The sequence below is a fragment of the Cavia porcellus genome, unplaced genomic scaffold (assembly GCF_034190915.1).
Source record: "Cavia porcellus strain 051 isolate PalLab524CR breed Dunkin Hartley unplaced genomic scaffold, mCavPor4.1 scaffold_8, whole genome shotgun sequence".
Lineage (NCBI taxonomy): Eukaryota > Metazoa > Chordata > Mammalia > Rodentia > Caviidae > Cavia > Cavia porcellus.
The window spans coordinates 21,641,146-21,667,307 of record NW_026947491.1 but is presented as its reverse complement, the minus strand read 5'-3'; the positions used below and the strand labels follow the sequence as shown (position 1 = coordinate 21,667,307).

At 40.2% G+C, this 26,162-nt stretch overlaps 1 pseudogene and 1 gene segment (V, D, J or C); one reads left to right on the top strand and one right to left on the bottom strand.

Annotated features, from left to right (window-relative positions):
• Positions 1-25,653, top strand: LOC101787923 (UDP-N-acetylhexosamine pyrophosphorylase-like; annotated as a pseudogene).
• Positions 9,253-23,706, bottom strand: LOC134477189 (immunoglobulin heavy variable 3-72-like). The segment is given in 3 exon segments: positions 9,253-9,308; positions 23,108-23,470; positions 23,569-23,706. Coding segments are annotated over 3 exon segments (465 nt in total).
• Positions 25,654-26,162: the final 509 nt, after the last annotated feature.

Below are 26,162 nucleotides of genomic sequence, written 5' to 3'. Positions count from 1 at the left end.
ATGAAAACTGCCCCTGGAGAGGTGGTGAGCAGTGCTACTAGTACGAAGATCAGTGCCAGGCCTGGGACAGTGACTTTTCAAGATTTCTCAGAACAAAGGAGCAGTTCCCCTGCTAGCAGATGGACAGAGGGCAACAGTTGGAATGGCATATCCTGGAAGGAAGTGTGATGGGGGTTCAGTATCCCATAAGACATTTTCAGATTCCAGCAGAGCTTGTCCTGAAGATACAGCTGTTAGTTAAAGCTATCATGGCCTCAAGTGGATCAGTCCATGGTATATAGGGGCCAGTGGAAGAACAATGGAAGAGACAAGGAGTTCTTCATAAAACACAAGCACTTTGGTTGAAAAAAGAAAATGTAATCTATTTTGATCAGGGCATGCTGCCTGCTATGAGTTTTAATGGGAAAATTACTTTGGAAGAGAAGCACAAATTTTCTATGGCCCCAGATGGAAATGAGGGTTTTCTCGGGATTTTGCAGCCCAGAATATGGTGGAGGATGTTGGAACAAAGAGGTACCTGGTGCACTTGCATATGCTATGTGGATGATGCATTGGTTAAAGCGGTGCCAATGGTTATTGAATTCCACGTTGAGAAAGGGCAGACTGTGGAACAAAGGTGATAGAGGAGAGAACACTATAGAGCCAGGTGGAATGGTTTGCCCGGTGCATGGCGGATAATAGTTGGCTGTGTCTTCCTTGGTGACAGAGTTCAGCTGCAGGGAGAACTGGTTTTTGCCTGTGTCTCTGGAAATAGAGATGCGGCTCTTGAGGGAAGGGCTGTAATCAGTGCCACCACTGATAGTTATGTACCCCATCCACTCCAGAATCTTTCCTGGAGGCTGATGGATCCAGCTCCAGTCATGACCTCTGATTGTGATGGAGAATCCAGAGACTGAGCAGGTGAGGGACAGGGTCTGCTATGGCTTCACCAGACCAGGCCCTTACTCCTGAATCTGCTCCTGAGACAGGACACCTGGAAGCAAGGGTAAAATTCCTATCAGCCACCTGCTTTTCTAATCTTCCCATTGACCCATGTCTGACACTGAGGACATTCACCATGCGGACCTATCACCAGGCACAGGAGAAGACCCAGAAGTTTCATATTCTAGGTCACACCTTTACCTTCTGCAGAGATCTTAGGGTGTCTGAGTAAGGAGCTATCTGTTCCACTAGCTCAAGAGGGGAATTTGAGTCTAGATTTGGGAGACAAATTTGCATTAGGGAGGCTCCTTTTCTTTATGATGGTGACGTAGAGGTAAGGATGTTTCTGGTCCTTGTGATGCAGAAAGGAATCTCCTCCCCTGCACTCCTGTGGTGTCCACATCTGTGAGAGGTGGGAAGCTGCCTTCCCTGCAGTGGAGGAAGCATGGCCATGACCCCTCCTTCCTAATCCTACACCAGCTTCCTCCAGCCCTGCTCCCTTTTTGTTCCCATCCTGACTGTGCCCTCCTACAGGAGCTCTGGTGTTGCTTCCACAGGATAAAGACGAGCATAACTCCCTCCACCTTTCCCCGACCTCTCGCCTCTGGTGTGGTCCACATTGCTGGAAAGCTCACTTCACCACCATTAACTTTGTCAGGAGAGGTCTTCCTGCCTCCTGTTCTGAGACACCAGGTCTCACTGACCAGAGCCCACAAAGACTGGAGATGAGGATGTGAGTCCTGTGCCTTCCTCACAGAGAAGCCTCACTGGGGGAGGGAAGAAGGTTGTCTGTGCTAAGTGTCCCTTCCCTACCTGACCTTGTGTAGGTGCTGGCTATCTTTTCCCTTCTAGCTTCCCCTTCTTCTCATGTTTTGTGATTCCTAAATTCCAAATGCTTATCTAATTACAGTTGTCCCTTTTTGAGCAATTATCCACTATAAACACTATGCTCATCATGACAATGTACCTAAAATTAAAACTTAACTCTGACTTTCCAATCTTTTTCAGCCAGAAGCATGCAGTACTTGGTCACTGTTGGTACACTGGGGATTCAGTGAAATGTTTTCCAGTGCAGTGCAGTGCAGCAAAAACTCTCATGATTTCTTGCCACTCAGTTCCATAGCAAACACTTTATAAATTTTCTAAGGTTACCACAAAGAGATGGAATCTACCAATGTCATTAATTAGATCTCCCAAATTTATTCCTGTGTGAGCTCACATCCTTATCAATTCATCTGTGAGTCAGGAAAGTGGGGCTGAGGATTCCTGAGTGAGTCATGATGGAGATCTGAGCCCAGCTCCATCCCACCTAACTGGGAGACCCTGAGCATGGGGACTGTGCATTCTGACCTCCAGTGTGCAGAGGAGCAGATTCTGGATGAAGGGGTCACTCTGTGTGGGACCTCTTCAGCCGGGACCCACAAATGTCCAACATCATCACCACTGCCTTGAGTGCTATTTGTCTACTTTGGAAAAGGAAAAGCCCCATGGAAATCTTACCTGTGATCTACAAGACACTAGGTCTGCTGTGCTATTATGTCACACCTGTGACTGGGATGGGAACCTGCCCTTCAGTGCACTGTCCTTTCAATGCATTGACTGATCTCTATCCATGTCCTCTGAAATTCTTATTTCACCATGTCACTCCCTGGATCGAGACCTCAACCTAGCATATTGCACTCTGTGCACCATTATCATTTTAAAAGATATTTTTCATTAGTACATATTTTCAGGATATAATGATTACATTCATCAGGGTTAGTTAGACAATACGATGTGCTTTTTACCCTTTTTATCTCCTTCCACAAATCTACTCAAATCAGGTAGCCTGCATGCAGGTAACAATCCAGTAAATAATAATAAGGAGAAATAGATTAGCAGACTGTACATGGACTCTCAGGATAGGATCAGGTCAAGCAGGTGGAGCTGTTCTGAGTCCTAGTAAGAGAGCACTGACACTGACATCTAGAAGTAAGTGTGTCTGTACCTCTCTGGGTAGAAACTGGTTCTGATCTTTGATACCAGACCCCTTTACCTTCCTGCTCTGAGGTCATGCTTAGAGTTACTCCTGCATCCATGGTTCTGATCTCTGTTCTGAATTACATGACTTTAACAGATTTGTAGGAAGACAAAGATATTCCACAGAGAGAAGAATAAACATTCAGTTATGCATAAACTTTCATGGTGTGGAGGGCGGTCACAGGCTCTGCTAAATCCTTGTGAGGCCAGTGAGCATTTGTTCACTAAGGTTAGGGATGTGCCTGTTTCCTTTGTGGGTTTTTAAACTGACAACCATTGCATGTAATCTACATCGTGTTACAGTTCTGGAGGGAAGATCCAACAATTAACAGACACTGACACAGGAAGAGGAAGAGGAAAACCCCTGGAATGGAGCAGTGAGGAGGAAGTTGATAACCAGGGACTAAGGCAGTGGTGGATTTCATAAGTAGGAAGTGAGGATGGCTCACTGATGGCTTTCCCTCCATGATGACATGAGAGCATAAACTAAGGGTGGGAGGTGAACTTTGTGAAACACATCTGAGAAGAAAAGCGGCTGTTCATAACTGTCAGATCAGGAATGTAGAGACACCGTGACACAGGGGAGCAGCAGTGTTGCTGAATAAAGCTCAGCTGAGGTGCGTGGTGAGATGAACACCCAGGAGCTCCATGTTCCTCCTGGTTCCATTCACTACTTTTCTTTTTACAACATGAATGCTAAATTTGAGCTATTACCCGAGCCAGATTTCTAAGGTCTCAATTTGAAAATGGTATCTGCACAATCACGACTTAATTCAGAGCAATGGAGATGAATGAAACAGAGGAAAACTCATAAAATATTTCAGATTTTCAGGAATCTGCAGGAAGTTGTAATTCAGAAAGTGCAGTGGAGGGGATCAGACACCATACTGCGGAAGTGCATATTCTCAAAGATGGGGAGGTCCTGGGTAGGAAACAACAGATGCCCCAGAGACATCACATCAAGAAAATGAATTCTCAGTCCTTAACCACACGACACATCAGTGAGGATGCTGGCCAGATGAGAAACACAGCAGGGTGAGGAGGTGGGGGTGTGTTAGCCTCTGGGGATGAATGTGAGGGTGAGGTCTTGGTTACATCTGAGAGATGGGGACTGTGTGTGAGAATGTCAGCTCTGCTCTGCCTTCAGGAGCTATCCATGTGCATGCAAGTGATTTAGTGCTGTTCACTAGGGACCTGGTCACAGAACACTGTAATGATAAGAGTGATATTAGTAACCATTGGAGTATATTTGATAGTTTTAGAAAAATTTACAGATTCATGGATGATTGTCAAATGCAGAATTAAGTGAGATAAAATAAAATGCATCAAGGCAGAATCATGGGAATCCATTTAGGAAAAACCATGAACTCTGTGAGACTGGAGGGTTTCATCTCATCTATTCTCCATTGCTTTCCTGATAGACTGAAAAGGAGAGATGAGTAAGAAAGAGGCAACACAGGAGAACGGAGGAGCAGTGAGCAGCAGAGGAGAACTGCTCCTTGCCTGCTATCCAGACCCTGGATCAAAGCAACATGAGGGGGATTTGGAAGACAGAAGTGAGGCCCATGGACACGGGAAGGGTCAGACTTGTGAGTTGAAATCCATGGAGACCGAGAATTCAGGGACCAACCAAGAATAATAGAGTCAGGGGTGCTGGTCTGGCTGGATGAGAAAAACAGCTGGAAGCAGTGCAGTCCCTTCACCTCATGTGCTGGTGGAGGCCCTGTCAAGTGGGGAGAAGCAGCAAGGAAGCCGTGCAGCCTATCCCTCTTGCCCCTCAGTGACACACACATAAGCAATGGGGCGCAGTGCAGGCTAGGATGTTACTGATTGAAGTAAGGCAGCGACCTGACACTTAAATTGTTTGACTGACTTTGCAAGCCTGGGGCCAGAGCCTGAGCAACTAATTAGAGGATGAGGTTATGCAGTATAGTAACAATGGTGAGTCTCCTACTGTCCTATCACTGTTTTGTTTTGTTTCACTTTACTGTTCTATTTTATTCCTGTAAAGTAAAGCTGTAAAAAAAACAGGAAAAGAAAGTGGTGCAAGAGAGAGAAATGGAGATTAAGATAGAGAATGGTTTTGCTGTATTTTATAAATTTTTTAATTTGTAAGGTACAAAAGAAAGGCACAGGACCAAGTCCTACTCAGCCCTCTTGTCTAGGAAGAGCACATTTGGGCCCACAGATACTGCCCTGAGTCCAGTCAGGCTGCCCCTCTCCCTCCTCCCCTGAGCTCAGGGCTCCTCATGGTGCTGGGGCTGAGCCTGGGCACCAGGTCTCCTGAGGTGACCAAAGAGGGGAGGGAGCTGTGTGATCTGAGATCCCACAGAGAGAGATGGGAAGGATTTAATTTCCTAATCTGAAGCATTTATTACTGCATGAGATAGTTCCTCATCACCCAAACTAAACCAGCAGATCCATTTTTAGATGATGAGAATATGACACTGAATAAAAAATTAACTATATAAAAGGCACAGGTTAGTTGAGATGGGTGCAAGTAAAATTCATACACAGAAAATGAAAAAAATATCAGTTCTTAAGTATTCACACAATTCCATGTAACAGAGAATTCTCCCTTGATCTTGGGTACTTCATTGTGTGTCAATTCAGGACCTAAGGCCTTAAAGCAGAAGGGAACCCCAGAGGCCCCAGGAAGCCCTCTCTCCTCTGCTTCCTTCTCTGCACCTGCTCCTTAGGCCCTGCCTAGTTCTCCATATCGACCTCTGCTGGGCATGTTCTCCATTGCAGTGAGGTTTTTGGGTTCACCCTAATGTTCCCTCACTGTGTGTCTGGCACAATAATACACCGCCGTGTCCTCGGTTTTCAGGCTGGTCATCTGCAAATACAGCGTGTTCTAGCTGTCGTGTCTGGAGATGGTGAATCGGCCCTTCACAGAATCTGCATAGTATGTGCTACCACCAGTACTGATGTATGAGATCCACTCCAGCCCCTTTCCTGGAGCCTGGGGGATCCAGCTCATGTCATTGCTACTGAACGTGAATCCTGAGGTCACCCAGGTGAGTCTCAGGGACTCCACTAGCTACTCCTCAGCCTGGACACCTGAAAACACAAGAACATTCTGTTCAGGAAACTGTCACACATGTCCACTGTTTATCCCTGACATGTCCATTTTCCCATTCCGTATCCTTTGTTCTCAATAATTTACCTTTCAGAAGTGCAAACAGAAAAACCCAACTCAGCCCAAACTCCACAGTAATTGTCTGTGATCAGTCTGGATCACCAAGTGGGAACAGCTGGGCATCGAGGGCTGGGCTCCTTTGCAGAGCTGCAGGATGAAGGCTGGGCTTGTTTTCATGAGCACAGGGAGGCCCTATTTGCATGGCCTCCTGCTATACAGACAGCTCTGGGCATGAAAAACTCAGAAAGCACAGAGCTCCCATCTGATGTTAGTGTGCTGAGAATGTTTGGCTACAATGATGTCATTCAAGACAACATAAAAACTCATCATGAGATGAATTTTTGGTCTTTATCTCTTTGTCTCTTTATTTTTCATGTACTCATAACACGATTATTTGTATTTTTCTGCTTTGGAAATTTGTAAATTTATCAAATTGTCAGGAATATTTTCCTTTCCTATAGGAGAGCTGATGTGCTGTAAATGTCCTCCCAATCTCTGGGCCTACGCTCTTCTAAGCTGTGAACAAACTGCTTCTTGTTCCACATCCTGGATAGATCACACACACCTGGGATGACTGTCTTCCCCTCTTCCTACAGAGAGGACATGTGTGACTTTGCTACATTCTTCTGTCTGCTGAGAGAAAACACACGCTTTGTCCATGTGGATGCCTGCTACTGAGGCTCTTAGTTTCACCTCTCATTGACTCTCTCACTCTTTCTGTGTATTGAGACTTTGTGTGTCTGTGATAGCTTCATTAGACATAACACATATACTTCCCATAGAAAAAGTGTGCACCTGAGAAGTATTTAAACACAGGAACACTTGTACCACAACCCACACAATCTCAGCAGTGAACTCATGGGTCATCCTCAATGTATCCTGAGGCTCCTCTGCAATCCCTCCCTCCCCTACTCCCCTCCCGCATCCCATCTCCAGCAAGTTTGTGACCATCCTCAGGTTGCTTCACATTAACTTTCCTATTTCAACATATATACTAAGAGCATACCCTCTATAATGCTGAATATGTTTAACACAGAATATTTATTTGAGATATCTGTATATGACTATATGAATGAGCAGTCACAGATATTTAAGCTGATTCACTCACAAATATGTAAAAATAAAACAGGAAATACAGCTCAGTGCTAGGCTATTTACCTATTGATTCTGAGGACTTTTCTTCCCCAGTAAGGTAAAAATAATCAGTAAATTAATGGTTAAATGCTTCAGATTAATTCCTCAGGTAGTCTGTTAGTGTTTATTTAAATGTTCCAAGCTTCTGGTTATTACAAAGGCCTCTCATCATCATCTTCAAAATGTAGACCAAAAAAGTTGTTTTTAAATAACAAACAGTACAACCATAAAAAACTGGATTAACTAAATCAAATTTTGTAACCACATAAAAGGAATGAAATTATAAGGCAAAAAATATACAGAATTTGGGGATACAAGCTTTACATAATAAATAGGATGAAACTTTATCTACCTAGGTCCCAGGTCATCCTAGGCCATGTGATCAGGTGATTAACCTGGAAGCAATTTCTGGATTACTAAAGGCTGCGTGTGCTGAAACGTCAGAGTGTTAACAGACAGGTGCAGAAACTTAGGGGGTGAGCATGTCTATGACAGCCCCTGTAAAAATACTCCACAAGAGCAACTTACATGACATACATGTTTTTTCTTACATTTCTGGTCCTGAAAGTTCAAGAGCAGGCAATGACGGAGCTGCGATCCGGCAGGATTCAGCTGTGTGCTCTAACTCTTGTCTAGTTTCTGCACCCTCAGATAGTGGAAGAGATGCACACTGGGTCCCTCCATTGCAGGGAGGCAAAACAAGAGATCAGCTCATGTCTCAACTGATTTCAACTAGGAACTCTGCTCTCTTCCAGGCAAATCTCTCAAAAAAGACTCCACGTGGTAATGATGTCCTCCAGGGGACTCATGAGCTCCCCTATGGAAACACTGGAAGCCTAGGCTCTCAGACCTAGCTCTCCATCCTCTTCTCCATCCTCCTTCTATCTCTTACTGAAGTCATTTTACTCTTTCTTAATGGCCCCAAAGCTTTCAATCTGTCTAGTACCAAATTAAAGGTCGAATGCAAATATCCTCTAAATAAATGAAGGGTGGCTGAAGCCTGAAGTATCCTTGACCGCTTTTTATGATGATGACTCTGTAGGTCAAGGTTTTGCAACAAATGAGACCACAGACGTGCACTCTGTGGCTGCTCTGCCCCGGATCCAATCCCACTCTTGTGCTGGCGTCATTTTTCGGGAGGCTCTGCAGTTTCCTACCTTCTGCGCAGTTCACTTCCTGCACCTGAGTTGGTCTGGGTCTTGCTCTGACAGCCAGATGGAGCAGTGAAGGATGAAGAGATGAGGGTTGTTTAGTTTCACATGATGAGCTTGATGGTGAAGTCCATTGTGACTTGAGAGAGGCGGGTATTTCAGTGTCAGGACATCACTAGCTCTGCCTTCAGGAGTCATGAATGTGAAGGGGTCAGCAGTGTAGGTCATTTCCTTCAGGTCAGTGTATTCTTAACTCACAAGAAACTGATTATAGGAGGGAGACATTATTTAGTTTTCAGAAGTCATTTCCTATTTCATGCAACATCACATACAGATGAGTGATTGATAATTACACAAGTAATGAAGCACAATAAAGAAACTGAGAGCTCTGGCAAAGATAAATGAATTTTGTGAAAATGTGGGCATTCAAAGTTTAAATATACTTTTCTTAAATGAAATGGATATGTGTATCGAAATCCCTGTGTGTGTGTGTGTGTGTGTGTGTGTGAGAGAGAGAGAGAGAGAGAGAGAGAGAGAGAGAGAGTCTCCAAATGCTTTCTAGTTTGTACCCCTGCTCCATATTTAAAACTCATTTTTGCTATTTCTAGTTTTCAAAACACACAATGCACTAACTGTTTTGCAAGATTGCTTATAGCAGAATGATCATCAAATCTGATTCTGGTGTAGCAAATGCGTCACCAGGCCAAGCGCTCCCCACAAATCCCGCTTGAGAGGGGAAATGTGACTAAAGTCACTGCAGGGCCCAGTTCTGGCTAGTCTGCCTGTTCCCAGAATGTCCTCTGTTGGAGCCTCCTAGCCTATGAAAGGGTCCCCATTTCTCTCACTCACTGCAGGTTGATGCACGGCTCCCTGCCAGTCCCCCTCTCAACGCTCTTTGGTTTGTCGATTCCCACTCTCAAAGCTTTTGCGCATCTCTCTACCTGCGGTGCAGATTGGGACATAGTAGCAGCAGCAGCAGGAAATTCAAATCATGGCTTCCAATGGTGCAGGATCCAGCTTCCACGCTGAGATTTTATCTGTTCCTGTTATAGCCTGAGAATTGCATTTCCAGTTGGTTTCTCTCAGTTCAGTTCCTGGGTTGGCAGGGTACATCTCCCCTTGCTTAGGGCTCCTCACACGGCACCGCTCCTGGATTCTAAGCTGGTAATCTCAGAAAGCCTCCGTGGCTGCTGTCATTTGTCGCCATGTTCTCCCGGAAGTCCCTTGTATTATTCTTATACATCTGTGCATGGTTTCCACATTAGTGTATTGCTAGAACTTTACAGTAGTTTTTGAACTTTAAATTTGTTTTCTGGACTGTTTGCTTGCTTCAGAAATGTATTATGTGTTAGCTCTTTTGATTTATCTTTTACGATGGCACTTTGCAGGAATTTTACCCACATACAGTGAGAGCAAATTGTAAGTACACAGCTGAGTGGGATTTTCAGCATTAAGTTATTTGTGACTCTCTTCTAAGAGCACTTACTCTGCATGTTCAGCATTGTAAGGAAATTCATGATATTTATTTTTAAAAAAATTTTAAATTCATGATATTTCTATATTTTCCCTGTGTAATCCATGTCCTTACATCACTGGAAGGTACAACTATTTTCTGGATGTAATGCCACAAAAAATGTGGATATTACATATCTGTAGATTTTTTATATTTATGGGATTTTTTATATTTATGACTGTTTTTGAAGGAACATTATGCAATCATAAAGATATAAATTACATTTCCTTTATGGATGAAGGATATCTCGCATGTGGACATAAGTTATTTGATTGCCCTCTCTGAAGTGATGGTCTTTTGGGTAGTTTCTAAGTTTGATTACCAAGAAGAATTTTTACAGGAACCTTAGGTTGCAAAATGTTGTATAAATATGCAGTTTCAATACTGTTGGCTAATTACCCAACTGTAAAGTCACATAAGGAATTCCTTGTGTTAATTTTAAAAGATACTTATCTACTAGATGAGCTAGGAAATCTGTCACTTTCACCAACATTTTTAAGGACTCTAATATTTCCACATCCACAGTAGTCTGTGTATTTCCTGTAGTTCGTAGCCTAACCACAGAAAGTGGCATAAAATGCAAACAACTGAAATTGTTTTGCTAAGCATTGAATTTGGATAAAACCTTCCTTATTTTAGGAACCTTAAGAAAAATTTCCAGAAATGGGAAACCCATAACGACAGAAATAGTTTTGTTCTCATGTGGTGGAATTAGGTAGTGGGCTGTGCAAGAATGGACAGGACAGCGAAAAATGTGGTGTCCCTTTGGAATTTAGAAATATGATTTAAAAGGACTTTGTGTGGATGGTTGCAGTTTTCATAGCATAAATTCACAAATAATGACCTTTAAACTTTTAATTGGTGACATTTTTGATATACAAGTTATTTCAATAAGTTTGTCAATGATTATCAGATTAATGCTTATAAAATATTATTATCCTAACATCTATGTAGAACATGTAATGAAAGACACACAGGGCCCATTATTACTCTACTTCCATAGAGGAAAGTGGGAAAGGAGGATGAGGAGTGAGGAGGAACAGGGTCTCAGCTGCTAATGGGTCTCCGTGCAGCTGCTCCTGTGCTGGGACTTGGGAGGGCTGACTCCTGGGAAACCTGATCCTACTGAGTGCTCCTTGGCTCCCTCTGAGGGGACTGCACACCCCTGGGCTGTGAGGTGCAGGGTCTGTGGGTCCTGATCCCTGTGGGGGTGAGGGTTGTGATTAGGCTCACACTGACTGCTCCTCACGGTGGATCCAGCTTCCATCCAGACTGTTACCAGGTTCGCTGAGCTTCACTGGGTCCTGTGCCAGATGAACACAGCAGAGTCATTTTGACCCACTATAATGTGAATTCTGCACAGCTGAGAACATGTTCTATCCAACCACTAGGCTGAGACTTCATGATGAGGATGGACATGTGAATTTGAAAGAATTGAGATAAATATTACATGGAGAGGCCCCAGATCCTGATAGGAAGCCACACTTTACCTCAGTTTTTTTATGTTATAATTTTATTGGTTTATATTTGCAGCTCATGCTCTCGACAATCATCCTGGGGAGTGGTTAGGTGCAGACCATTTTTTATAAAATTTTATTTAAAACGAAAAAGAGGAAAAAACAAAACAAAACAAAGCGGGGTAAGGGTACAAGTAATACAGAACTACAAAAAAAAGTAAGAAATCACCAGTTAATAGATTACATATTATCATCTTAGAGATAGTTGCTCAAATCACAGTATCAAAGCATACAAAGTGGGCATTCAAACAGTGAGACTGCAAACAGTTGTGTTCAATGATCCAACCAAAAACGTTAATATGGTCATCTATTTAACACCCCTAAAGACACTTGCTGTTGCATCCTTTAGAGCACTTTTTTCCCCTCTCTTTTTTACAACAAAATTTAAACATTTTGGGTTTTATTACTCCTTCTTATTACTTTGGGTTTTATTACTCCTTAGTTATTATTACTTATTTTTTGGGAGAGAATAAAGTCAAATATGGCAAAACAAAGCTGTCAGTCAAAACCAAGAATAGACATAGCACATGATGTAAAACAGAGTGCAAGGTTATCAACAATGGTTATCAACAATGTCTCTTGTTTCCTTAAAAAGAATTGTCTATCTCATTAGGTATTATAAAGTTGAACCAAACAGTAGAGAACAAGATCAATAAAACTTAAGCATTGTAAACATTACAGGATTTCCAAAGGAGACAATAGTCAAACCAGAATGGGCATCTTAGTGAATCTTATTGCCTTCAAATTAGTTGCCTATACCCTCAAACTTGATACTATCATACAGAATGGAACAGAGTCTAATCAGTCAAAAAAATCATGGGAGTATCACAGGACTTCAAAACAAGTTAATAGAAAATCAAAAAAAAGTTACTATTATATATCCTGCTAATTTTTAAAATTTTCCCCCTTAATTAAAAACCATAAAAAATAATAATTTTTTTAAGGAATAAGGGAGAGAGTGAGATAAAAGAGGACATAACAATATAACAATACAGGTCAAAGCATGAGTGTTTCAGCAACCTAGTGCTTCACCACCAAATAACCTGACTTAATAGTAGTTACCATAGTGTCTGTCTTTTTCTTTGAAGTATTTGAATAAAACTTCATATACTATAGCTTCAATATTTCCATATCAAGAAGCCCAGAATAAAGCCTTTCCAATTAATAAGTGAAAACTTTATAAGGCTTCAAGGCCACATAAAGGGGAATCATGATTACCACATATTTTTATATATTTGAATCATTACTTACATTAGGGAAACTATTTGGTATTCACACATGCGAGATTGATTTATTTCACTTATGAATAAGGTCTCAAGATGCGCCCATTTATTAATAAATATCTCAATGTGATCCTTCTTTATAGCTGAATAATACTCCATTGTATAGAAATACCACAACTCTTTTATCCATTCCTCAGTTGATGGACACTTGGGTTGTTTCCAAGATCTGGCGATTAGAAATTGTGCTGGTATAAACATAGGTGTGCATATATCACTGTGGTATGATGCTTTCAGTTCTTCTGGGAATATGCCTAGAAGTGGAATATCTGGAATAAATGGGATTTCCAATCCCAGCTTTTTGAGAAATCTCCAGACTGACCCCCACAAAGGCTGTACTAGTTTACACTCCCACCAACAATGTAGGAGAGTTCCTTTTTCCCCACAGCCTCTCCAGCATTTGTTGTTGTTGGTTTTCTTGATCCTGGCCATTCTTTCAGGAGTGAGGTGGTATCTCAGTGTGGTTTTAATTTGCATTTCTCTAATGACCAATGATGATGAACATTTTTTCATGTATTTATTTGCCATTTGCATTTCTTCATCTGAGAAGTGCGTATTCATCTCAGATGCCCAGTTTTGGACTGGATCTTTAAATTTTGGAGGTCTGAGTTTTTTTAATTCTTTATATGTTTTAGACAAGAGTCCCTTGTCTGAGAGAGAGTTCACTAAAATCTTTTCCCAGTTTGTGGGTTTTCTTTTCACTATGCTGGAGATTTCTTTTGACATGCAGAAACTTTTTAATAAGAAGTGAGAAGTATTCTGGGAAGTATTTCCCATGCGTTTTGAGTCCTGTTCATGAATTTTCTACCTACTCTTATGTCTTCAAGGTTTCTACCCAATTTGTTTTCCAATAGATTTAGTGTTTCTGTTTTAATATTCAGATCTTTGACCCATTTAGATTTTATTTTAGTACATGGTGATAGACACGGGTCTAGCTTTAGTTTTCAGCAAATGGAGAGCCAGTTTTTCCAGCACCATTTATTAAAGAGACAGTTGTTCTTCCAGTGACCTTGCTTGGCTCCTTTATCAAAGATAAGGTGGTTGAGTGTGTTTGTAGTTGTGGTTGTATCTTCTAATCTATTCCATTGATCTTAGGCTCTGTTTTGATTCCAATACCATGTTGATTTTACTACTGTTCCTTTGTAGTATAAGTTCAAGTCAGGGATTGTGATGCCTCCTGCTTTGCCTTTGCTGCTTAGAATTGCCTTTGCTATTCTAGGTCTCTTCTGGCTCCAGATGAATTTTAGGAGTGACTTCTCTAGATCTATAAGGTGTGTTGATGATATTTTTATTGGGATTGCTTTGCATTGTATAACAGTTTTGGGAGAATGGCCATTTTCACAATGTGTGTTCTTCCTATCCATGAGCAAGGGATGTCTTTCCATTTTCTGAGATCATCTTCAATTTCTTGTTTCAGTGTATTATAATTTTCACCATATAAGTCTCTCACTTCTTTCATAAGAGTAATTCCTAAATATTTCATTTTTTTGTTTGCTAATGTGAAGAGTGTAGTTTCTCTTATTTCCCTCTCTGTGATTTTGTTGTTCGTGTATAGGAATGCTATTGATTTCTGAGTATTGATTTTGTATCCAGCCACATTACCACATTATTTATTGTATCTAAGAGTCTTTCAATGGAGTTTAGTGGGTCTTCTATGTAGAGTATCATGTCATCTGCAAAAAATGACAATTTAACTTCTTCATTTCGTATCTTTACCCCTTTTATTACTCTCTCTTGCCTAATTGCTCTGGCTAGGACTTCCAGTACTATATTAAATAGGAGTGGTGATAAAGGACATCCTTGTCTTGTGCCTGATTTTAAAGTAAAGGCTTTCAATTTTTGGCTATTTAGTATGATGCTGGCTATTGGTTTGTCATAAATGGCCTTTATTATATTGAGGTAAAGTCCATCTATTCCAATTTTTCTGTAAAGTTCTTATCATGAATAAATGTTGGACCTTATCGAAGGCTTTTTCTGCATCTATAGAAATGATCATGTACTTTTGGTTTTATTGATGTGGTGGATTACATTTATTGATTTACGTATGTTGAACCATCCTTGCATTCCTGGGATGAATCCCACTTGGTCATGGTGTATAATCTTCTTGATGATTTGCTGCATCCTATTTGCCAATATTTTATTGAGGATTTTTTCATCTGTGTTCATTAAGGAGATTGGCCTATAGTTCTCTTTTTTAGTTGTGTCTTTCTCAGGTTTTGGTACTAGCGTAATATTTGCTTCCAGGAATGACTTAGGAAGGATTGTTTCCCTTTCAATTTCATTGAATAGTTTGAGGAGTGTCGGCATTAGGTCTTCTTTGTATTTCTTGTAGAATTCTGCAGTGAGTCCATCTGGGCCTGGGCTCTTCTTGGTGGGTAAGGACTTAATTACATTTTCAATTTCATTAACCGAGATTGAGTTATTCAACAGTTTTACATCCTCTTAATCTAGCTTTGGTACTTCATATGCTTCTAAGAATCTGTCTATTTCTTCTGTGTTATCAAACTTTTGAGAGTAGAGGATTTCAAAATAGGTGTTGATGATCTTCTGTATTTCTATTGGGTCTGTAATGATTTCACCTTTTTCCTTTCTTGTTGCATGAATTTGAGCTTTTTCTTCCCTTTTTAAAATAAGGTTGGCTAGGGGGTTATCGATTTTATTTATTCTTTCAAAGAACCAACTCTTTGATTCATTGATTCTTTGGATTGTTTTCTTCGTCTCTATTGCATTGATTTCTGCTCTGATTTTTATAATTTCCTCTCTTATTTTAGCTTTGGGCTTGATTTGATCTTCTTTTTCTACCTGTGTGAGGTGTAGCATCAAGTTATTTATTTGTATTTGTTCTGCTTTCCTGATGTGGGAACTCAGTGCAATAAATTTTCTCAGGACGGCTTTCATTGCATCCCACAAATTCCGGTAAGTTGTATCTGCATTTTCATTTTCTTTTAGGTATTGTTTAATTTCTTCTTTAATTTCTTCTGTGACCCCCTGATTACTCAAGAGTGTGTTATTCAGTTTCCATGTGTTTGTGGGATTTTTTCAGTATCTTTTATCATTAATTTCTAATTTCAGAGCGGAATGATCCGATAACATGCAAGGGATGATTTCAATTCTTTTGCATTTGTTTAAAAATGTTCTGTGAGCTAATATATAGTCTATTTTAGAGAATGATCCATGTACTGCTGAGAAGAATGTGTATTCTGATGTTGTTGGGTGGAACATTCGTATATGTCTATCAAATCCATTTGTTCACAGGTGTGATTCAATCTGTTATTTCTTTGCTCATTTTCTGTCTGGTTGATCTGTGCCTTGTTGTCAATGGCGTATTAAGGTCTCCTGTTACAATTGTGTTACTGATAATTTGAGTTTTCATTTCTGTTAATACTTGTTTTATATAACTGGGTCCTCTGGAGTTTGGTGCACATATATTTAAGATAGTTATCTCTTCCTCCTGGAGTTTTCCCCTTACGAGTATGTAGTGACCTTCTTTGTCCTTTATGGTCACTGTTGGTTTAAAGTTCACGTTGTCTGCAAACAGAATGGCTACTCCTGCTTTTTTTTGGATTCCTGCTGCATGAAGTATTGTTTTCCATCCTTTGACTTTCAGTCTGTGAGTATCCTTCTGGGTTAGATGGGTTTCCTGTAAACAGCATATGGTTGGATTTTGTTTCTTGATCCATTCTGCTAGTCTGTTTCTTTTGATTGGTGCATTGAGACCATTTACATTAATGGTTATTACTGTTAAATGCTGGTTTATTGTTTTTATTTTTATTTTTTTTTTTATTTAAGAGGAAAAAGAGAAAAACACAAAACAAACCAAAGCGGTGTAAGGGTACACATAATACAGAACTACAAAAAAACAAAACAAAACAAAAAAAACAAAACAAACAAACAAACAAAAACATAACAGTAAGAAATCACCTGTTAGTATATTACATATTATCATCTTGAAAATAGTTCCTCAAATCACAGTATCAAAGAATACAAGGTGGACATTCAAACAGGTAGACTGCAAACAGCTGTGGTCAGTGATCCAAAAACATTGATACAGTCAGCTATTTAACACCCCTAAACACACTTGCTGTTATATCCGTTAGAGCTCTTTTTCTTTTTTTTTTTTTCGCCCCCTTTTTTACAACAAAATTCACGCACTTTGGATTTCATTACTCCTTAGTGCTTATTACTTTTTTTTGGGGGGGGGGGAAGAATACAGTCAAATATGGCAAAACAAAGCTGTCAGTCAATACCAAGGATAGACATAGCACATGATGTAGAACAGAGTACAAGGTTATCAACAATGGTTATCAACGTTGTCCCTTCATTCCTTAAAAAGAATTGTCTATGTCATTAGATATTATAAAGTTGGACAAAACAGTAGAGAACAAGACCAATAAAACTTAGGCATTGTAAACATTACAGGATTTCCAAAGAAGACAATAGTCAAACCAGAATGGGTATCTTAGTGAATCTTATTGTCTTCAAAGTAGTTGCCTATGTCTTCAAACTTGATACTACCATATAGAATGGAACAGAGTCTAATCAGTCAAAACAAGATCGTGGGAGTACTACAGGACTTCAAAACAAGTTAATAGGAAATCAAAAAGAGTTACTATTTATATATCCTAGTTTTTTGAATTTTTTCTTTAATTAAGACAAACATAAGAAATTACTAAATAATTTTTTTTAAAACAATAAGGGGGAGATTGAGATAAAGCAGGACATAACAATATAACAATAGAGGTCACAGCATGACTGTTTCAACAACCTAGTACTTCACCACCATATAACCTGACTTAATAGTAGTTACCATAGTGTCTTTTTCCTTGATATATTTGGATAAAACTTCATATACTCTAGCTTCAAATATTTTCAAATCAAGAAGCCCAGAATAAAGCCTTTCTAATTAATGAGTGAAAACTTTATAAGGTTTCAAGGCCACCTAATGGGGAATCATGATTACCACATATTTTTATATATTTGAATCATTACTTACATTAGGGAAACTATTCGGTATTCACACATGCGAGATTGATTTATTTCACTTATGAGTATGGTCTCAAGCTGCGCCCATTTATTGATAAATATCTCAATGTGATCCTTCTTTATAGCTGAATAATACTCCATTGTATAGAAATACCACAACTTTTTTATCCATTCCTCAGTTGATGGACACTTGGGTTGTTTCCAAGATCTGGCGATTACAAATTGTGCTGCTATAAACATAGGTGCACATATATCACTGTGGTATGATGCTTTCAGTTCTTCTGGGAATATGCCTAGAAGTGGAATATCTGGAATAAATGGGATTTCCAATCCCAGCTTTTTGAGAAATCTCCAGACAGATCTCCACAAAGGCTGTACCAGTCTACACTCCCACCAGCAGTGCAGGAGAGTTCCTTTTCCCCCACAGCCTCTCCAGCATTTGTTGTCGGTTTTCTTGATCCTGGCCATTCTTTCAGGAGTGAGATGGTATCTCAGTGTGGTTTTAATTTGCATTTCTCTAATGATCAATGATGATGAGCATGTTTTCATGTATTTATTTGCCATTTGCATTTCTTCATCTGAGAATTGCGTATTCATCTCAGATGCCCATTTTTGGACTGGATCTTTGAATTTTGGAGGTCTGAGTTTCTTTAATTCTTTATATGTTTTAGACAAGAGGCCCTTGTCTGAGAGAGAGTTCACTAAAATCTTTTCCCAGTTTGTGGGTTTTCTTTTCACTATGCTGGAGATTTCTTTTGACATGCAGAAACTTTTTAATAAGAAGTGAGAAGTATTCTGGGAAGTATTTCCCATGCGTTTTGAGTCCTGTTCATGAATTTTCTACCTACTCTTATGTCTTCAAGGTTTCTACCCAATTTGTTTTCCAATAGATTTAGTGTTTCTGTTTTAATATTCAGATCTTTGACCCATTTAGATTTTATTTTAGTACATGGTGATAGACACGGGTCTAGCTTTAGTTTTCAGCAAATGGAGAGCCAGTTTTTCCAGCACCATTTATTAAAGAGACAGTTGTTCTTCCAGTGACCTTGCTTGGCTCCTTTATCAAAGATAAGGTGGTTGAGTGTGTTTGTAGTTGTGGTTGTATCTTCTAATCTATTCCATTGATCTTAGGCTCTGTTTTGATTCCAATACCATGTTGATTTTACTACTGTTCCTTTGTAGTATAAGTTCAAGTCAGGGATTGTGATGCCTCCTGCTTTGCCTTTGCTGCTTAGAATTGCCTTTGCTATTCTAGGTCTCTTCTGGCTCCAGATGAATTTTAGGAGTGACTTCTCTAGATCTATAAGGTGTGTTGATGATATTTTTATTGGGATTGCTTTGCATTGTATAACAGTTTTGGGAGAATGGCCATTTTCACAATGTGTGTTCTTCCTATCCATGAGCAAGGGATGTCTTTCCATTTTCTGAGATCATCTTCAATTTCCTTTTTCAGTGTATTATAATTTTCACTGTATAAGACTTTCACTTCTTTCGTAAGAGTAATTCCTAAATATTTCATTTTTTTGCTTGCTAATGTGAATAGTCCAGTTTCTCTTATTTCCCTCTCTGTATTTTTTTGTTCGTGTATAGGAATGCTATTGATTTCTCAGTATTGATTTTGTATCCAGCCACATTACTGAATTTATTTATTGTATCTAAGAGTATTTCAATGGAGTTTAGGGGGTCTTCTATGTAGAGTATCATGTCATCTGCAAACAATGATAATTTAACTTCTTCTTTTCCTATCTTTACCCCTTTTATTTCTCTTTCTTGCCTAATTGCTCTGGCTAGTACTTCCCGTACTATATTAAATAGGAGTGGTGATAAAGGACATCCTTGTCTTGTGCCCGATTTTAAAGTAAAGGCTTTCAATTTTTGGCCATTTAGTATGATGCTGGCTGTTGGTTTGTCATAAATGGCCTTTATTATATTGAGGTAAAGACCATTTATTCCAATTTTCTGTAAAGTTCTTATCATGAATAAGTGTTGGACCTTATCGAAGGCTTTTTCTGCATCTATAGAGATGACCATGTGATTCTTATTTTTGGCTTTATTGATATGGTAGATTACATTTATTGATTTGCGTATGTTGAACCATCCTTGCATTCCTGGGATAAATCCCACTTGGTCATGGTGTATAATCTTCTTGATGATTTGCTGGATCCTATTTGCCAATATTTTATTGAGGATTTTTGCATCTGTGTTTATTAGGGAGATCGGTCTATAGTTCTCTTTTATAGTTGGGTCTTTCTCAGGTTTTGGTACTAGAGTAATATTTACTTCCAGGAATGACTTAGGAAGGATTGCTTCCCTTTCAATTTCATTGAATAGTTTGAGGAGTGTCGGCATTAGGTCTTCTTTATATTTCTTGTAGAATTCTGCAGTGAATCCATCTGGGCCTGGGCTCTTCTTGGTGGGTAAGGCCTTAATTACATTTTCAAGTTCATTAGCAGAGATTGGGTTATTCAACAGTTTTATATCCTCTTGATCTAGCTTTGGTACTTCATATGCTTCTAAGAATCTGTCTATTTCTTCTGTGTTATCAAACTTTTGAGAGTAGAGGTTTTCAAAATAGGTGTTGATGATCCTCTGTATTTCAATTGGGTCTGTAGTGATTTCTCCTTTATCATTTCTTATTGCATGAATTTGAGCTTTTTCTTCCCTTTTTAAAATAAGGTTGGCTAAGGGCTTATCGATTTTATTTATTCTTTCAAAGAACCAACTCTTTGATTCATTGATTCTTTGGATTGTTTTCTTAGTCTCTATTGCATTGATTTCTGCTCTGATTTTTATAATTTCCTCTCTTCTTTTGGCTTTGGGCTTGATTTGATCTTCTTTTTCTAGCTGTTTGAGGTGTAGCATCAAGTTATTTATTTGTATTCATTCTGTTTTCCTGATGTCGGAACTCAGTGCAATAAATTTTCCTCTCAGAACGGCTTTCATTGCATCCCACAGATTCCGGTAAGTTGTATCTGCATTTTCATTTTCTTTTAGGTATTGTTTAATTTCTTCTTTAATTTCTTCTGTGACCCACTGATTACTCAAGAGTGTGTTATTTAGTTTCCATGTGTTTGTGGAATTTTTGCAGTATCTTTTGTCATTAATTTCTAATTTCAGAGCGCTATGATCCGATAATATGCAAGGGATGATTTCAACTTTTTTGCATTTGCTTAAATATGTTCTGTGAGCTAATATATGGTCTATTTTAGAAAATGATCCATGTACTGCTGAGAAGAATGTGTATTCTGATGTTGTTGGGTGGATCATTCTGTACATGTCTATCAAACCCATTTGTTCACAGGTGTGATTCAGTTCTGTTATTTCTTTGCTCATTTTCTGTCTGGTTGATCTGTCCCTTGGTGTCAGTGGTGTATTAAGGTCTCCTGTTACAATTGTGTTACTGATAATTTGAGTTTTCATTTCTGTTAATAATTGTTTTATATAACTGGGTGCTCTGGAGTTTGGTGCATATATATTTAAGATAGTTATCTCTTCCTCTTGGAGTTTTCCCCTTACGAGTATGTAGTGACCTTCTTTGTCCTTTATGGTCATTGTTGGTTTAAAGTTCACGTTGTCTGCAAACAGAATGGCTACTCCTGCCTTTTTTTGGATTCCTGCTGCATGGAGAATTGTTTTCCATCCTTTGTCTTTCAGTCTGTGAGTATCCTTCTGGGTTAGATGGGTTTCCTGTAAACAGCATATGGTTGGATTTTGTTTCTTGATCCATTCTGCTAGTCTGTTTCTTTTGATTGGTGCATTGAGACCATTTACATTAATGGTTATTACTGTTAAATGCTGGTTAATTGTAGGAATGTTATCTCTCTGCTGTTGCATCTTTATCTTTCTGTTCTGTTTAATTATTTGCTTTGCTTAGTGGTTTTTTCCTTTGTGTATCTAAACTGTCTTTCAACATTTTTTGCAGGGTTGGTTTGGTGTTCCTGAAGTTCTTCAGCTGTTCTTTGTCATGGAAGTATCGTATTTCACCATCTATTTTGAATGATAGTTTTGCAGGATATATCAGTCTAGGTTGGAAATCATTTTGCTTTAGGATCTGGAATACTTCACTCCATGCTCTTCTTGACTTTATCGTTTGTGCTGAGAAGTCTGCTGTGATTCTGATATGTTTTCCTTTATAAGTGATCTGTCTTTTCTCTCTGACAGCTTTTAATAATCTATTCTTGTGTTGGATTTCTGGGATGGTGATTATTATATGTGTGGGTGTAGTTTTATTTTGGTTATGAATGTTTGGAGTTCTATATGCTTCACTGATCCTGATGTCAGTTTCTGATCTCATGCTTGGGAATTTTTCAGCTATTACTTCTCTAAATATCCTCCTGACATCCTTCATGTTGTCTCCCTCTCTTTCATTAATCCCTATCATTCTTATGTTATTCTTCTTTGCATCATCTTGCAGTTGTTGAATTGTTGTTTCCTGATTCCTTGTTATTTTCAAAAGAACTTTCCTTTCCTGTTCACTAGCTGCAATCCTGTCTTCAAGGTCTGAAATTCTATCTTCACTTTCATTAAGGCGGTTTTTACAACTTTCAGTGGAGTTTTTTATTTCCTGTATATCTCTGTGCATCTGCATTATGTATTCTGTTTGTTTCTTATATTGCTCGTCTAGGGATTCTATCTTTTTGTTTAGTTCCTCCAATTTTTAATCTTTGTTTTCTTTAGATATATTTAGAATCTCTTTCATTTCTTTTATCATTTCTTCTTTTATCTGGGAGATTATTTTGAGTTTGAATTTCTTTAAAGCTTCCTGGAGTTGCTTGTCAATTTCAGTGGCTATTGTGTCTGATATATGAGGTGGATGGGATATATTTTCTTCTATATACATCGCTCCTAGGGTTTCTTGAGATGGGCTGGAGGTTTGAGGTTGTAATTTGGTCTTTCATTTTGTCATTTTCCTATATTTCTGTGTTTCAAGTGTTATTTGAAAGCTTCCTCAGGATCTGTTGAAAATCCCCTTCTATGTTTGGAGCTACTGAGACTCTGGCACCACGCTACCCCAAGCCATTGGGCCTACAGAACCAGTGGCCCTCCTCTGCCTGCTCAGAACTCCACAGTTCCAGACAAGCTGGGCCTCAGGGACACTGTGTGCCCACCTGCCCCTTGGAAGCTCCACAGCTCTCCAATCGCACCCGGGATGTGGAGGCAGATGTAGACTCCTCTAACCCACCTCTCCACTTCACTGCACCTGTAAGCCTGGAGGGACCCAAACAGTCTGGGCTCTGGGCAGAGTGTGCTGAGCACTCACTACAGGCTGCAGGGCCTCCAGAACCCGTAATGGTCCACCACCCGCCGAGACATTCACAGTCCTCTAGACACACAGGGAGGCCGATGCAGGTGCCCCAGGTCTGCCCAGCCCCTCCTCTGCACACTGATCGCTAGGTGTGGCAGTCCAAAACAGGCTGGGCTCTGGGGATAGCGTGGGGATAGAGCACCACAGCAGGGAGGTTTGTGTCAGGGCTCACATTGATGTCCTCTCACTGTGTCTCCTGCACAGTAGTAAACAGCGGTGTCCTCGGGTTTCAGTTTGGTCATTTGAAGATACAGTGTGCTTTTGGAGTCATCCCTGGAGATGGTGAATCTGCCTTTCACGGATGCAGCGTACTCTGTAGTGTGACTCTTAGCCGCGTTTCTAATTAAACCAACCCACTCTAGGCCCTTTCCTGGAGCCTGGCGGATCCAGTGCATGTAGTAATTGCTAAAGGTGAATCCCGAGGTCACGCAGGAGAGTCTCAGGGACCCCTCAGGTTGCACCAAGCCTCCCCCAGACTCCACCAGCTGCACCTCAGCCTGGACACCTACAAACACAGAGACATCTTGCTCAGGAAACTGTCACATATGTCTACCATTTATCCCACTCTCTCCCACTAAATATCTGTTGTTCTTCACTGATTACCTTTTAAAACAGCAACAAGGAAAACCCATCTCAGCGCAAGCTCCATTGTGGGCTGTCTGTGCTCAGTCCCGATCCCCGAAAGGAAACACCTGGGACTCCAGGGCTGGGCTCCTCTGCAGAGCTGCAGAGTGAGGGCTGGGCTGGTTTACATTGGGACAGGGAGGCTCTATTTGCATGGCTTCCTGCTATATAGAGAGCTCTGAGGCCGGGAAGTAGAAAAACTTCAGTAGCAGATTCATGTAAGTCTGCAGGTCAAGTTTGGTGAAAATAATATCATTATGTAAAACAAGAATTTCATGTAACTCTGTTATGACACTCAAGTCTAATTCATAGCCTTATTTCATTTTTACATATTTAAATACATTATACAGGTGTCAGAGTTTGCTCCATTGTACAAATGTTGAATTCATTACAGAAACACAAATGAGTGATTCAGTGTGACCAAGTGTTGATATATGGTGTGAGAAGTCCAGGGGAACCAGGTCCTCCCTTGTGATCTGCAGATTAGAGTTGGGCATGCGCAGTGAGATTCACAGAGCCTCTTTCCTGTAGTTAAAATTTGCTCCTATTTCTCTACCTGTAGACTTAATCTGTGGTTCAGGGATGCATCCCCCTGTGCACATCCAGGTTGAGCAGCATTGAGGAAGGCTGTAGGTTGCCTGGGAGACAGCCTTGATTCAGATCAGGTGAAGCAGGTATGCACAGATGTATCAAACACCAACTGAAGGATTTAACTAGTTCTCTTAGCATGAGAAAGCAGATGCACCAATGAAAACTGCCCCTGGAGTGGTGGTGGCGGGGCTACTAGGGACCAAGATCAGTGCCAGGCCTGAGACAGTGACTTTTCCAGATTTTTTAGAACAAAGGAGCAGTTCCCCTGCTAGCAGATGGACAGAGGGCAACAGTTGGAATGGCATATCCCAGAAGGAAGTGTGATGTGGGTTCACTATCCCATAAGACATTTTCAGATTTAGCAGAGTATGTCCTGAAGCTACAGCTGTTAGCTAAAGCTATCATGGCCTCAAGTGGATCAGTCCATGCTAGATAGGGGCCAGTGGCAGAAAAACAGAAGTGTCAAAGGAGTTCTTCATAAAACACAAGCACTTTGGTTGAAAAAAGAAAATGTAATCTATTTTGATCAGGGCATGCTGCCTGCTATGAGTTTTAATGGGAAAATTCCTTTGGAAGAAAAGCACAAAATTTCTATGGCCCCAAATGGAAATGAGGTTTTTTTCAGGGTTTTGCAGCCCAGGATATGGTGGAGGATGTGGAACAAAAAGGCACCTGGTGCACTTGCATCTGCTACGTGGATGATGCATTGGTTAAAGTGAAGCCAATGGTTATTGAATTCCATGTTGAGAAAGGGCAGACTGTGGAGCAAAGATGATAGAGGAGATAACACTACAGAGCCAGGTGGAGTGGTTTGTTCCGTGAATGGCGGATAATGGGTGGTAGAATACAGCAAAATTTCCCTGGCAACATCTCAGGTACGGAGCTCGGATGGACAAGTGCTGTTCTGTGTGGGCTGCATCACCAATCACATCTCATTGTCCCATGTCTGAGAGATGCTGTTGATGTTGATGAACCTCAGCTTTAGCGCCATCTGGCTCACAGGAAGATTCCATATGTGGATTGCTGGGGTGAGTTAATTATGCCAGACAAGTCATGTGGAATAAATTGCCAAAAGTAGCTTCTGACATCTTCCAGATTGCAGAGAAGCTTGCTGTGTATGAAGGTTTATCGGAGGATGGATTTTCCCAGCTAAAGGATTCAGACAGTCACAGTGGGAAGGACAACCCAAGTGCTTTGTTGCCCTACACCACTGCTGGGTGTGCAGTGCTCACAGGTGGAAATGGTTCTCCCCTTCCAGCGATTCCCCACTTGAATGATGCCAGTGAGGCACAGATCCAATGTGAAATCTCTCCTCTTATTTCTTATGCTGGAGAAGAACTGGAAAGTAATGTGGCAGGTAAGGAATTCCATACAGCTTTAATCACTGATGGTGATGGAATCCATGAGCTGATAAAGAATGGCTTACGAGTCACTTACCAGGTTCTGACACAACAGGGCACAGCTTTTTATTAATAATAGACCAACTGGGAACCTACAGGACCTGTCCCAGCTGACTATAGGGAAAACAGTCACAAGGTATTATGCTGCTTGATGAACTCTTGTATCTACTGCAGACTCCCAAGGTCCAGATGACTGAGCTTCTGACAGCATTTTCATGGTTCTCAGCTCACTGAAAGTTTGACTTATGTTTCTTTATTATCTGATTTATTCCCAAGTCAAGGAAAACATTGGCCATCAAGGAAATTTCTTATAGCTTCCATCAAGCTTAGTGAGGACGTTCAGCAACACTTTCCTTGGAAGTGGAATCTTTTGTTTGAAATTGTACATAGTAACAATATATTATTGTACTACTTAGAAGGTACTTATGGTAAAAACAGTTCGTTTTATTTTATCAAGCATTAAGCTTTCTTCTTCTTCTTCTTCTTCTTCTTTTTTTTTTTTTTTTTGCTTTTTCGTTTTTACCAGTACCAGGGATCGAACTCGAGACTGCCTGCTTTCGAGGCAGGTGCTTATGCCGCTGA